A 14,836-nucleotide genomic window follows, 5' to 3' on the forward strand; every position below is an offset into this window, starting at 1 on the left:
CACGGGGCTCGAACTCACGGACCGCGAGATCGTGACCTGGCTGAAGTCGGACGCTTAACTGACTGCGCCATCCAGGCGCCCCGCCAGTCCACATTTTTAATATATAAGATTCAACCATTCTCTTTTCCTATTCAGATATTTTATTTCAATACAATTTCAAAAATCTTCCTCAGCTCTCACAGCCTACATTGTCTATTACTTATGCACCTAGATGACCTTACTCTTTATCATCTACCACCCCTCACCGAACACCCTTCCTCATTCCTAGTTAGAGGACACTGAACATGATGATATCACCCTGGACCAGTGTTTTCACTAAGGCATGATTTTACTCCCCAGAAGACAACTGACCATGTATGGAGACAGTTTTGGTCGTCACAACTGGGGGGAAGGGTGTGAGTGTTACAGGCATCTAGTTGGTAAAGGCCAGGGATACTCTGAGACATCCCACAATGTAAAAGGCAGCCCCCACATTAAAAGGTTCTCTGGCTCAAAATATTAATAGTCCCAAGGTTGAGAAACCTTGCTCTAAACCAGTACATCCTATAAAACTACACAAGGAACTTTGCTCCTGGTATTCTTCTCTCAGGGTTTACAGGAGATGATTCTTGATCTCTCTATTTGCAGTTCTGCTGATTACTTCTGAATCACAGGCACTGGCGAGGGAGAGATCCCTTGCCCTAATCAGTATGAGGTGGCTCAATACCGGATGCTGGACAGATGAGATTGACAGCATTTATTAGACATGTATACTCACAGCCCAGGGTAGGAGGGCACCACGCATCATGCAGGGCCACACAGGGGTTGCACTCAGGAATGGAGTGAACAAGCAGGGTCTGTGGGAGGCAGGCTTTGTAGTAAAAAGAGGGTAAGGTGTCCCTGATTCCCACAGAATGTGATTGGCTTGTCTGAATAATTCTGTGTGCTGGCAGGAAGGTGAAACCCTTTACAGTGAGAACCAGGAAGGGTTTAGGTCATCTGCCTGATAGGAAAACTAGCTGTGGGGAGTCTTTTCTGCTCTGACAAGAGCAGGGAACTCACATTTAGGCCTCTGGAGCCCTGATAAAGGTATCAGGTCGGCACATGAAATTTTATGCCTTACAATACAAGGCCCCAATTACAGCCCTTACCTAATCCACCCAATCCGAAAAGCCTTTCATACCATAAGATCTCAACACATACAGAGACTGAGACCAATCAATACTAAGCCTCATCATATGTACTTGGAAAACAACTCTGTGGAGAAATCTGGAGTTTTCCCTGTACACAAATAGGACCAAATTCTCTTTCATCAAACCACAGATCTTCAGAGAAAATTCAAAACAAGGATCTCTCACTTAATATCAATAACCCATCCCTGAATATCAGACATTCTAATACTACATCATCAAACAGGTGCCTATTTTCCCATCACTTAGAAGCAAAGAATTACACTGCATTATAAATCAATTCCAAGTCTCCAACTAGCCTCCATTTCCCTCCAGTATAGAATTATAGTACACATGGGTTACTGAGCACACATCTTTTGTATTTTGTCTCTTTTACTGAATTCACTTTTCTCACGTGCTTTGTTTCTTTCTCCACAATTTCTTCAATACTTTCCCAACTTTTTAGAAACTCATTTTATACTACACAGGGGCTACATGTTAAGTGCACTATGAAAATGCATTTCTAACAAGAACATAACAACAGGATGTCTCACACTCAGTATGCTGTTCTGACACCTCCTTTATCACCAGCAGCACCAGATACACACATCCTCTTTAATGATATCTGTATGCATCTCAAAACATCTGCAGATGGTTCTAACAGTCTAGCAACTATGTTTGAAATATAACGAGACTCTCCCACACATTATTTTTCGTTAAAAAAAAGGCGGCACTGAACTATATAATTTCACTTACACAAAGTTCTAAAAATGGCAAATTCATTTACGGTGTTAGAAGTCAGGACAGTGGTTGTATCTGGGCTGGGTGGGTAGGGAGTGACTGAAAGAGGGGGCATCTGAGGTACTTGTAATTTTCTCTTTCTCAACCTGAGTGCTGACAGCATAGATGTGCTCAATTTATGATAATTCATTCAGCTACACACTTATGATTCATGCACTTTCCTCTATGTATGTTATATGCCAATAAAAAGTTCAAAAAACTTTGAAAAGATGTCAAATTGTGTATTGGGGACACAAATTTTTCCTACATAAAACCAGACTAAAAATCATTGTATTCAGAGAAATAAACTTACTCTGAAGTTTAAATATTAAAATCAAAAGCTGTTTATTGGGAAATGTTAACAAGGGGACATTCTGCAGAGAATGCCTGCATTTTTCTCAAGGCATTTCACTTTTGCTTGCTCATGGCTCTTGACAGATTTTGTAGTAGCTAGGAGACAGTTCACATCAGTGGAAAAAATGGAAGGGCATATAGAAAGGACACTGGGCTGTCGGTCCCCAATCCTCACAGGAATGACAGCACATTCTTGGATGGAGTTCTGTTAAATAAGAAGCTTCAAGATAAGGAACAAGTATGTACACATGACCTAGAGATCAACAATATTTCAAAAAGGAAAAAAAAAAAACATAACTTACATGGGCCATGGTTTCAAAATGCAAGAACTGGTCAGTCCTTTTCAAGATTTCTCTTTGGAGAACCGCAGAGTCCAGATAAGCCAGATCTGGAAGAAAAAGAGGCCATGAAACCAAATGTACCTCAGAGATTCCAAAAGGACTTAATGTTAATGTGAGCTTTTTTCTTTTCCATTCCTACTTCTTAACTACTCCCCACTACTCTACTCACCCTGATCCCATACCCACAAAACCTGGAGGAGAGTAGGAGTCTGAAGAAATCCAAGCCTTGAAGGAACCCAGCTGAACAATAATGGATTTGATGTAAAAGCCCAAACACTTCTGAAGACTTGTGACCAGTTTCCTATCTAGTAATGTGGATCTGGTCCTGACATCGGACTTCTCCTCCCTCCAGTACAAATTTTCAGGGCTGAGAAAACGCGATACCATCCATATACGGCCTCTTGAGCCCTCCAGGATCCTGTCTGAACTTCCTAAATACGAAGACTGAAAACCACAGACTGAGCCTGGCAGCTGCTACCACTGTAAAACTGCACTGGCCTTTCCCCAGCCAAGACCACTCACTACTCTGTTTCCCAATCAGGACCTCTCATACCATGACAGCCTGTGCACATTCCCCCCCTCTTTCAGTATCCAAGGTGGAGACAAGGGGATCCCTGATCACTGCAGTCAGTCAACCACCACCATTCATTGAGAACTGTTACGTGCTGGGTGCTTCATATACATCACCTGATGACCCTCAGCACTGCTCTGCAATGTATTCTCATCTCTCAAGAGATCAGGAAACTAATGCTCAGGGGGGAAATCGTTTGCCCAAAGTCACAGCTATCAAGTGGCAAAGCTTTGTTTTGAGTCCACATTTCTCTAACTAAAACACTACCTTTCAACTTTAGGTTTTTGCCTCTCAAGACTAGATTTCTATTTCATTGAGAGGAACCTGACCAAGGGCAATTCAATAAAAAATAGAAATAACCTTTCAAAAGATATTAAACCTCACTACTAATTACGAAGATGTATATAAAACAAAAACAATTTATTTTTACAGTGACATGACTGGAAGGTCTAAAAGACTGATGATGTCCCTTATTAGCAAGGTCATGAGAAAATGGACACTACCTTGGCCCAAATTTAGAACTATGTGAAGCAGCATTTAAATGTTATAACTATATAAACCCTGTGAACCAGTTCCCAGAGCTTCATTTGAGACTACAGGAACTACTCCTAGAGTGTCTGGGTGGCTCAGTTGGTTGAGCGTCTGACTTCGGCTCAGGTCATGATCTCATGGTTCATGAGTTTGAGTCCCACATCGGGCTCTGCGCTGGCAGTGTGGAGCCTGCCTAGGATTGGGCACCTGGGTGGCTCAATCAGTTAAGCGTTCAACTTTGGCACAGGTCATTATCTCACGGTTTCGTGAATTCGAGCACCACGTTGGGCTTTGTGCTGACAGCGTGGAGCCTGGAGCCTGCTTCGAATTCTGTGTATCCCCCACTCTCTGCTCCTCCCCCGCTTGCACTCTCTCTCTCTCAAATATAAATAAACATTACCCCAAAAATAAAGGAACTACTCACACATGTACATGAAGATGTCTGCAGAGATATGCTGACAGATAAGGTTTACAATGAATAAAAGCTGAAAAGAATCTAACTGGGAAAATTATTAAACAGTAATGCATCTACACCACTGAAAACTAGGCAAATATTAAAAAGTGATGATGTTGGGTGCCTGGGTGGCTCAGTCGGTTAAGCGTCCGACTTTGGCTCAGGTCATGATCTCGCGGTCTGTGAGTTTGAGCCCTGCGTCGGGCTCTGTGCTGACAGCCTGGAGCCTGCTTCAGATTCTGTCTCCCTCTCTCTCTGCCCTTCCCCCGCTCATGCTCTGTCTCTCTCTCTGTCAAAAATAAACCTTAAAAAAAAATTTTTTTTAAGTGATAATGTTGCCCTAATTTTGATGAAATGGGTGAAACCAGTGTGTTTACAAAAAAATCGCAACATCTGTAGTATTACACTATTGACAGAAAAAATCACATGTATGCCTAGGAGAAACAGTTAAAATGTTTACAGTAAGAGCCAGCAACACACACCACCACATTAAACATATTAAAGCACATAAATACTCCAAATAAGGAAACGATTTTCTCATTTCAAGGTCTTCTTTCAGTCTTCTGTTGACCTGAGGAAAAAAAAACTCAGGATATTCTAAGAATAGCTGTTTTTCCTGAGTGACTTCTTTTTTACTTCAACTTTTAATTCATGAACCAAGTCTATGACTGAATTTGCCCATGTATGCTGGAGTACTATCTAGAAATCAATGGTAAGAAGTCCCTGACTGATGTATTTTAAGTACTGACAGCTGTCTCATCACTGCTTCCTTTCATATCTTAGAAATGACTTCATTTTGCTTCTGAGCCAATCCACTAGGCTAAGATGCCTATGAAGCCTCCAACAACTATTGTTATTTCCTTGCCCTACTAGTCTGACTTTGTATAAATCATCATTAAAATAAAAACTGTGAGACATTAACTATACTGGAATTAAAATAAAATTAAAAAAAAAACCTATGTGACAAATCTTTTTTTATAAATTCTTTTTTTTCATGTTTCAGTTTTTTTTTTTTAAGTTTGTTTATTTTTGAGGAAGAAGGGGGGAGAGAGAGAGAGAGAGAGACAGCACAAGCAGGAGAGACACAGAATTTGAAGCAGACTCCAGGCTCTGAGCTGTTAGCACTGAGCCCAACTTGGGGCTGAAAGCCACACACCATGAGACCATGACCTGAACCAAAGTCAGACACTCAACCAAATGAGCCACCCAGGCGCCCCAGCATAAATCTTACTGTAGGAAATCCATTACCTCCAGACCTCATAGCTTCAGTATAATCTGGACAAAACTTGATGATTCTTGCTGTCATCAGATTAATATCTCTTCCTTCAATCATGAAAGGTTACTGAGTAAGGCAGGAAGAATTTTTTTAAGTATGCATAATGATGAGACTTGGTATACTGTTATAATTACTAAAATGGGCTTTGGTGTGACACTTCCAGGATATAAATCTCAGCTCTGATAGTTATTAACTGTGTGATCTTGGACATGTTACTTAACTTTTCAGCCTTAGTCGCCTCCTATATAAAAAAAAGTTGATAATTATAAATTCTATCTCAAAGGGTTATTATAAGAATTAAATAAGACACTACATATAAGAAAGCACTTAAAGTAGTAAATAAACATTAAATAAAAGTCAGCTATAGCACTGAAGATGAAGAATACTATATACTCTTCTTTCCCTAATTATTAAAGAAAATTATCTTCTGCTCTTTTCTTCTTCCATAAAAAATTTGAGCTCAGCCTTGCTCTTTCTTACAATGCTAGCTAATAAATTTCAAACTTCATATTGATAAGCAATTCCTCTTGATTAACAACAATTTACAAAAGGGAGTATGTGGATGGATGAAGCAAATGTGAAAAAAATGGAATTACAACATAATAGTAACTATTAAATCTACTGAACACTTTTTATGTGTCAAGCATTATCTGAGGACTTCATTTTTTATTTTTGTAATTTTTATTTATTTTTGAGAGAGAGAGTGCGAGCGGGGGAGGGGCAGAGAGAGAGACGGAGACACAGAATTTTTTTTAAACGTCTCATCCGAGCTGTCAGCACAGACCCTGATGAGGGGCTGGAACTCACGAACTGATGATGACCTGAGCCGAACTTGGACGCCCAAAGACTGAGCCACCCAGGTGTCCCCTTAGGACTTTATATATATATATATTTTTCAACATTTATTTTTTTATTTTTTGGGACAGAGAGAGACAGAGCATGAACGGGGGAGGGGCAGAGAGAGAGGGAGACACAATCGGAAACAGGCTCCAGGTTCTGAGCCATCAGTCCAGAGCCTGACGCGGGGCTCGAACTCACGGACCGCGAGATCGCGACCTGGCTGAAGTCGGACGCTTAACCAACTGTGCCACCCCGGCGCCCCAGGACTTTATATATATTAATTCACCTATTCAAAGCAATCCTATACAGTAGGTTCTGTCATTATCCTCTTAAAGATGAAAGAACTGTAGCACAAAGAAATGAAATAAATTACTCCGATTCACCCAGCTCTAACTGACAGTTTTAGGACTAGAACACTGGTAATTTAGTACCATAACTAAACTGCCTCTCATAAAACCACATAAATATATGGCCTGAAACAACTCATGTTGTCAAAAACTTCAAACCATTTCTTAAATTTCTACCAGCATCTTCTGTTCCCTTCCCTTGTTAACACAGTACTCTCCCTTAAAAACCCTGTCACATTGCAACTCCTTACAAGCCTCAAAAGCAGAAAACCCTTTCACCAATTAAACCATCTCCAAACTTTCCCTGCTTGTGAATTCAGGGCAGAGGTGAAGATCAAAGACACCTAGCATATGACTCCAACCGAACTGTAATCCTCTCAACAAATCAAAGCCTAAAATAAAGCTCTGCAGTTGGCCTCCCTTCAGGAGGTTTACTTGCAAGCCATTTAAATGATTAGAAAGCAACAGCTCACAGGAGGAATTAAATGACTGCCAAATGTTCATGTGAATACCCACAGGAGAGGAGGCAGGAAGTAACCTCATCACCCCTATCATTCACTGGGAAAGAAGAGCAAAGCTCCAGGTCTATGGATAGGATATTTCCCGTGTTAAAGCCTAACCAGTTAAAGACTACCTGGAACAAGCCTGTAGAGTCCAACAAAATCAGATTTATTGATTTAAGAGAGGGAGGAAATTCCACAGGATGGGCTGGAATGCAATGGAGGAGGAGAAGAAAAGCTCTTTTGTAAAGGGTTGAGTTCCAACTGAAGGACTTTGAAGAGAATGTATGGGAAGCGGGGAACAATTCTAGAATGGTTGCAGTTTCTGAGGTAAGACTAGGAAAGGCTAGGATTAATTGGAGACTAAGTGCTATCTTGAAGGGAGGGTAGTTTAGCAATTGGGTATCTCCAGTAATAAAAATAAATAGCAAAGCAAGTGTGGAGCTTCACTGGTAAAACAGCTGTAATCTCTCAAAGAGGGAGTTGTGATCGCATTTTACAGTTGCTGCATGAAATAATAATTTCTATTTTGCAGCTGGCTTTATCTGTCTCCTGTCTCCCAGCCTGATTAATGCAAATGCTTTTTCTCTTTTCAGTCCGCACTGATTTTTATTCTTTCTCAGGAGACTCAAAGGTTTTAAACCATGCACAGAAAAATAAAAGTTACATTTCACGGAACAAAGAAATACAAATTCGTCCTCATATACTTTAGATAGACAAATAGATATAGACATAAAAATGGTTATTTCCTCTTTCTCTCGTTCCTAAAGATCAGCAGGATTGGGGGGAAAAGGACGGGAATCTTGAGACACTGAGCCTTTCTTGGAACTCAGCCCGACCTGGCTAACTCCGAACACACCCCCGCTATCACACTTGCTCCCACCATCACCACGCACATAACCCGATGGAAATTAAAGAGGGAGCCGGGAGGTAAAGCTCAGCCTTCAGAGAAAGGCCGAGTACAAAGGCCACGTCTGGAATCCGTCTCCGAATTTCCTTTACGAGGGAGCTCTGATTAAGCCGTGGTTCTGAGAGCAGCAGTTCTCGAAACCGTCTTTTTGTTGAGGGCCTTCACTCTGGGGTTCATGCATCTAACTCGAAGCCATTCTGGGCCGAGAAATCTGTGCGGCCCTTAAGCGGAAAGGGAAAGGACGCCTCAGGGCACCCAATGCCCAGTAGCGTCACAAATTCCACAGTCACTGCAACCCAGTTCACACAGAAGCCCGCGCCACCCCCGCGCCGCCCCCGCGCCCATTTCCTCAATGCACGCGACCAACTCACCTCTCGGAGCCGACACCAGCAAGAAAGCCGGAAGGAAACTACGAGCAGAGGCCTGTGGGAAATGTAGTCTTCAGTAGGGAGGGCCCGCCCCCGCCCCAACTTGTTGCTCGGAGTGCGCAAGCGCGAATGCCTGCGGGAGAGAGCTAGATCGCCGGGCGGCATTTAGGGTTTGACGGTGGGCTACTAGGGGAGGGGCTTCAAGGCTCCCCAGGAATGGACGAAGCGAGTTCTGCGAGCCCGTTTTGTGTTTGTAGCTGAGGAAGCCCTAGTATGGCTTAGAATGCACTTGGCACCAACAAGCACACAATGTATGTACTAGGGGCGCAGCAGATGCTTAGTATATATGCTCAAATATATATGCATCAAGTACTCAATAAAAATATCCCAGAACTAAAACAGAACCAGGATATAACAGAACCGGGAGCAGGACGACACGGAATGGTCCCCCGTGCTAGCTCGCTCTCCCGCCTTCCATTCCTTCCTCCTCTCGGTTTTTCGCCTTCTTGCAGTTGTGAAGATGTTGTTCTATAAATTGTTAGGTTAAGATGGTTGATAAAATTGTTCCCCACCTTATCGGCCGTTTCTTTTTCTCCAGCTTCAGTTGCCAGCCATCAGTTGCCTTCCCGAAGCAGACAATCCTTCTTTGGTGAGGTCAGTAGTAGTCTAATGCTGTGTCAGAATGTGTAAATCATTCACCTCACTTCATTTCATTACTAGGCATTTTATCAAATCAGATCATAAGAAGATGGGTGAGTACAGTACAATAAGATAGTTTAAGAGAAAATGACACATCCACGTAACTTTTATTACACCATATTGTTATAATTGTTCTATTTCATTATTGTTGTTAATCTCTTGCTGTGCCTAAATTATAAATTAAGCTTTATTATAGGTATGTATGTATAGAAAAAAAAGCAGTCTATATGGGGCTTACTATCCACCCTTTTGGTCATCACCTGAGGGTCTTGAAATGTGTCCTCTGAGGATAAGGATGGGGGGACTATAAGGTGTGTCTATTACTGTTTTCCCTTTAGTTCTATCAAGTTTGCTTCAAGTATTTTTGAGCTATGTATATGTGTGTGTGTGTATATATATATATATATATACACATATATATGTATATATGTATATATATAATACATATATACACATATACATATACATATATATACATATATACATATATATAGTCTTCCTGATGAAGAAGATTGAAAAGTGAACATTAGGAAAAGTATCTTCAGAAGTGTTTCTCAGGTGACTAATAATTGAATTTGTTATGTCCTGGGTTTGGTTCAGGAAATAAATGGAATAAGCCCACCAGGATTTATCCATCATTGTAGCATCCTCCCATTTCAAATGTTTTGATACAGTAGTTCTCTCAAGAATATAAGACTTGGGGCACCTGGGTGGCTCAGTTGGTTAAGTGTCCAACTTCAGCTCAGGTCATGATCTCATGGTCTGTGGGTTCAAGCTCCTCATTGGGCTTTGTGCTGATAGCTCAGAGCCTGGAGCCTGCTTCTGATTCTGTGTCTCCCTCTCTTCTCTGTCTCTCCCGCTCGTGCTCTATCTCTGTCTCTCTCTCAAAAATAAATAAATGTTAAAAAAAAAAAGAATATAAGACTTTACAAATTATTTGACAATGTCAAGGCCAATCTTATTAAGTCCCACTTTGCAAATAGGAAAATATATGTGAAGTAGAAGATACATGAAAATACAAATTCTATTTCTCCCTTTAGTTCATTCAGTTTTTATCATGTATTTTTAAGCCTGTTAAATAGTGTATACACATTTATGATTGTGTGTGTTCCCAATGAATTGACCCTTCTATTATGAAATATTTCTCTATGTCTCTTGTCTTTAAAAAAATTTTTTTAACGTTTATTCCTTTTTGAGAGACAGAGACATAGCATGAGCGGCAGGAGGATCAGACAGAGGGAGACACAGAATCTGAAGCAGGCTCCAGGCCCTGAGCTGTCAGCACAGAGCCCGGCGCAGGTCTTAAACCCAGAAACTGTGAGATCATGACCTGAGCCTCAGTCAGACATTGTACTGACTGAGCCACCCAGGTGTCTCTGTGTATCTCTTGTCTTAACATCTATTTTGTCTAGTATCAGTACAGTCACTATAGTTTTCTTATGCTTACTGTTTGGCTAATATATCTTTTTCCATTTTTTTTCTTGAACCTACCTGTGATTTTATATTTAATATACATTTCTGATAGATATCATGTAATTTGGGTTTTACATTTGTTACCCAGTATGACAGTCTCTTGGATTTTCATTGAAATACTTAGTCCAGGGGCGCCTGGGTGGTGCAGTCGGTTAAGCGTCCGACTTCAGCCAGGTCACGATCTCGCGGTCCGGGAGTTCGAGCCCCGTGTCGGGCTCTGGGCTGACAGCTCAGAGCCTGGAGCCTGTTTCCGATTCTGTGTCTCCCTCTCTCTCTGCCCCTCCCCCGTTCAAGCTCTGTCTCTCTCTGTCCCAAAAATAAATAAACGTTGAAAAAAAAATTTTTTAAAAAATGAAATACTTAGTCCATTTATATTTATGTTATTAACTTGGTTGGATTTATGTTTACTATTTGGTTGATACCTATTTACCACATTTTTTATTAACTACTTTCCTGTCTTTTTTGGAGAATTGATCATTTTTTCTGATAGATTTGAATTCTTCTGTTGGCACTCAGCTATACCTTTATGCATCTTGTTAGAGGTTGCTCTAGGGATTAAAATATGCATTCTTGTTTAAACATAGTTTACCTAGAATTAATATTGTACCACTCCATGTAAAATACGAGAACCTTGTAAACAATATCATTTCATTTATACTTCTTGTTCTTTGTCCTACTGTTGGCATACATATTTCAGCTACATACATTCCATTATTTTGGTTTAAACAGTTATATATTTTAATAACTTATAAAGAAGGAAGCATATGTTATATTTATTCACATATTGACTATATCTGATGTTCTTCCTTCCTGTTGAGACTGTATTTTCATCTGAAGTCAGTTCTCTTTAACCTGAAGAATTTCCTTTACCAGAACTGTAGTTCTGCTAGTTAAAATCTAAATATTCATTTATCTGAAAATGTCTTTATTTCATCTTCATTATAAAAGCATGTTTTCTCTGGAAATAGAATTCTGAGTTGACCTATTTTTCTTTAGTTTTTCCAGATGTTATTCTATTGTCTTTTGGCTACTATTGTTTCATCTTTTTTTTACATTATCAGAATTTTATTTTATTTTTTAATTTCAGGCATAGAGTGTAATGATTCATGACTTACATATAACACCCAGTGTACATCCCAACAAGTGTCCTCCTTAATGTCCCTCACCTCTTTAGCCTTTACCCAACCTAACATCCTGTCAGCAACCCTGTTTGTTCTCTGTATTTAAGAGTATCTTATGGTTTGTCTCCCCCTGTTTTTATATTATTTTTGTTTCCTTTCCCTTATCTTCATTTGTTTTGTCTTAAATTCCACATATGAGTGAAATCATATGGTATTTGTCTTTCTCTGACTGACTTATTTTGCTCAACATAATACACTCTAGTTCCAGCCACATTGTTGCAAATGGCAAGATTTCATTCTTTTTGATAGCAGAGTGATATTCCATTACACATACACACACACACACGCACACACACCACATCTTCTTTATCCATTCATCAGTCAATGGATATTTGGGCTCTTTCCATACTTTGGCTATTGTCAATAGTGCTTCTATAAACATTGGGGTGCCATGTGCCCCTTCAAATCAGCATTTGTGTATCCTTTGGATAAATACCTAAAATACTTAGTAGTGCAATTGCTGGGTCATAGGGTAGTTCTATTTTTAATTTTTTGAGGAAACTGCATACTTTTTTCCAAAGTGGATGCACCAGTTTGCATTCCTACCAGCAATGCAAAAGGATTCCTTTTTTCTCCACATCCTTGCCAACATCTGTTGTTGCCTGAGTTGTTAATGTTAGCCATTCTGACAAGTGTGCAGTGGTATCTCATTGTGGTTTTCATTAGTATTTCTCTGATGATGAGTGATGCTGAGCATTTTTTCTTGTGTCTGTTAGCCATCTGGATGTCTTCTTTGGAAAAGTGTCTATTCATGTCTTTTGCCCATTTCTTCACTGGATTATTTGTTTTTTGGGTGTTGAGTTTGATACGTTCTTTATAAATTTTGGATACTAACCCTGTATCTGATATGTCCTTTGCAAATATCTTCTCCCATTCTGTTGTTTGCCTTTTAGTTTTGCTGATTGTTTCCTTCACTGTGCAGAAGATTTTTATTTTGATGAAGTCTCAGTAGTTCATTTTTGCTTCTGTTTCCCTTGCCTCTGGAGACATGTCAAGTAAGAAGTTGGTGCAGCCAAGATCAAGGAGGTTGTTGCCTATTTTCTCCTCTAGGATTTAAAAAATTTTTTTTTAATGTTTATTTATTTTTGAGAGAGAGAGAGACAAAGCGCAAGCAGGGGAGGGGCAGAGAGAGAGGGAGACACAGAATCCAAAGCAGGCTTCAGGCTCTGAGCTGTCAGCTACAACCCACGAAATGTGAGATCATGACCTGAGGCAAAGTCAGATACTTAACTGACTGAGCCACGCACGTGCCCCTCTCCTCTAGGATTTTAATGGCTTCCCGTCGTATGTTTAGGTCTTTTATCCATTTTGAGTTTATTTTTGCGTATGGTGTAAGAAAGTGGCCCAGGTTCATTCTTCTGCATCTCACTGTCCAGTTTTCCAAACACCATTTGTGAAAGAGACTGTCTTTTTCCATTGGATATTCTTTCCTGCTTTGTCAAAGATTAGTTGACCATACATTTCTGAGTCCATTTCTGGGTTCTCTATTTTGTTTCATTGATCTATATGTCTGTTCTTGTGCCAGTACCACAATGTCTTGATGATTACAGCTTTGTAATACAGCTTGAAGTCCAGAATTGTGATGCCTCCAGCTTTGGTTTTCTTTTTCAGGATTGCTTTGGCTACTCATGGTCTTTTGTGGTTCCATACATATTTTAGGATTGTTTCTTCTAGCTCAGCGAAGAATGCTGGTGTTATTTTGATAGGGATTGCTGGCTACTATTGTTTCTAATTAAGTCAGCATTATTCATGTTTTTGGTCCCCAATATTTTATGTATTATTTTTCTCTGTCTGATTATAAGATTTTCTATTTATTGAATTTTGGTGGTTTTGGTCATAGTTCTGTCCTACCACACTCTGTCAGTACTCTCATTCTAGAACTCTAGTTATGAGTATTGTTCCATAGGTACCTCTGTATTTTTTCAATGTTTTTACTTTTTTGTATTTCAGATTGGATTATTATTGACCTATCATGGTGATCACTGACTGTTTCTTCTGATGCCTCCCATCTGTTCTTATGCTTATTCAGTGAAATTTTCATTTCAGTTTTTTTCAGTTATAAAACTTGCATTTTCAGTTCTATTTTATACATACTGATTTTCTGCTGAGGTTCCAGTTGTTGACTCAAAATGAACAAATCTTTTAGAATCTCTAAGAAAGAGAGTTTTTTAACATTTATTTATTTTTGAGAGACAGAGACGGGGGAGGGGCAGGGAAAGAAGGAGATACAGAATCCAAGGCAGGCTCCAGGCTCTGAGCAAGCTATCAGCATGGAGCCCAACATGGGGCTTGAACCCACAAACATGAGATCATGGCCTGAGTCACAGTTGGATACTGAACAGACTGAGCCACCCAGGAACACCTGTGGAGAGATGTTTTTAAGATGCTGTAAACATCTGTTTTTCATCAGACTTTCACCTGCTACTTTTAGCATCCATTGATGATTCTTATCAGATCAATTATTATTGTGATGGTTGATTATTGGTGATAATCTAATTCCGCCATTCCTTCCACATTAGTAATTTGGTGTTCTACTATAAAGCATGTTTCATGGGTTCCTATTTTAGCCACTGGGTTATTAAATGGTTTTACTTAATCTGTTACTATTATGACATATTGTTATACTCAGATTATCCCATATTTGGCCAGTGGGAACTCCTTCAAACTGCCACTGTGATCTTTTGACATTGCAATCACTTTTCGAGCACTTCCCTACTTTCTGCCTCCACACAATGTTCCAAAACCATCTTGTGTTTTCTCTGCTCAGTGCTTATATATGCTATTTCTCCAAGTTCCTTGGATCTGGGTGCTGGATGTTCTCACTGGTACTGGGATGTCGTTTCTTTTTTGTCCTCTCTGCTAGAAAACACACACACACACACACACACACACACACACACACGCGCGCACACACACACACACACACACACACACACACCTCTATATGTATTTCTATATTTATCTATTTAAAAATATCATGGGGGCAACCTGGCTGGCTCAGTTGGTAGAGCATCTGACTCTACATTGATCTTGGGGTGGTAAGTTGGAGTCCCATCTTGGGTG

At 40.0% G+C, this 14,836-nt stretch overlaps 1 protein-coding gene across 1 annotated transcript in view; it reads right to left on the reverse strand.

Annotated features, from left to right (window-relative positions):
- Positions 1–14,836, reverse strand: part of LOC122494299 — a 64,971-nt gene that overhangs the window by 16,926 nt on the left and 33,209 nt on the right. The window contains 4 exon segments of the mRNA XM_043599365.1: positions 2,585–2,670; positions 5,428–5,515; positions 8,424–8,553; positions 8,842–8,948. Coding sequence (XP_043455300.1) covers positions 2,585–2,670; positions 5,428–5,515; positions 8,424–8,553; positions 8,842–8,948 — 411 coding nt within the window.

The sequence above is a fragment of the Prionailurus bengalensis genome, chromosome E2 (genome assembly GCF_016509475.1).
Source record: "Prionailurus bengalensis isolate Pbe53 chromosome E2, Fcat_Pben_1.1_paternal_pri, whole genome shotgun sequence".
In the NCBI taxonomy this organism is placed as follows: domain Eukaryota; kingdom Metazoa; phylum Chordata; class Mammalia; order Carnivora; family Felidae; genus Prionailurus; species Prionailurus bengalensis.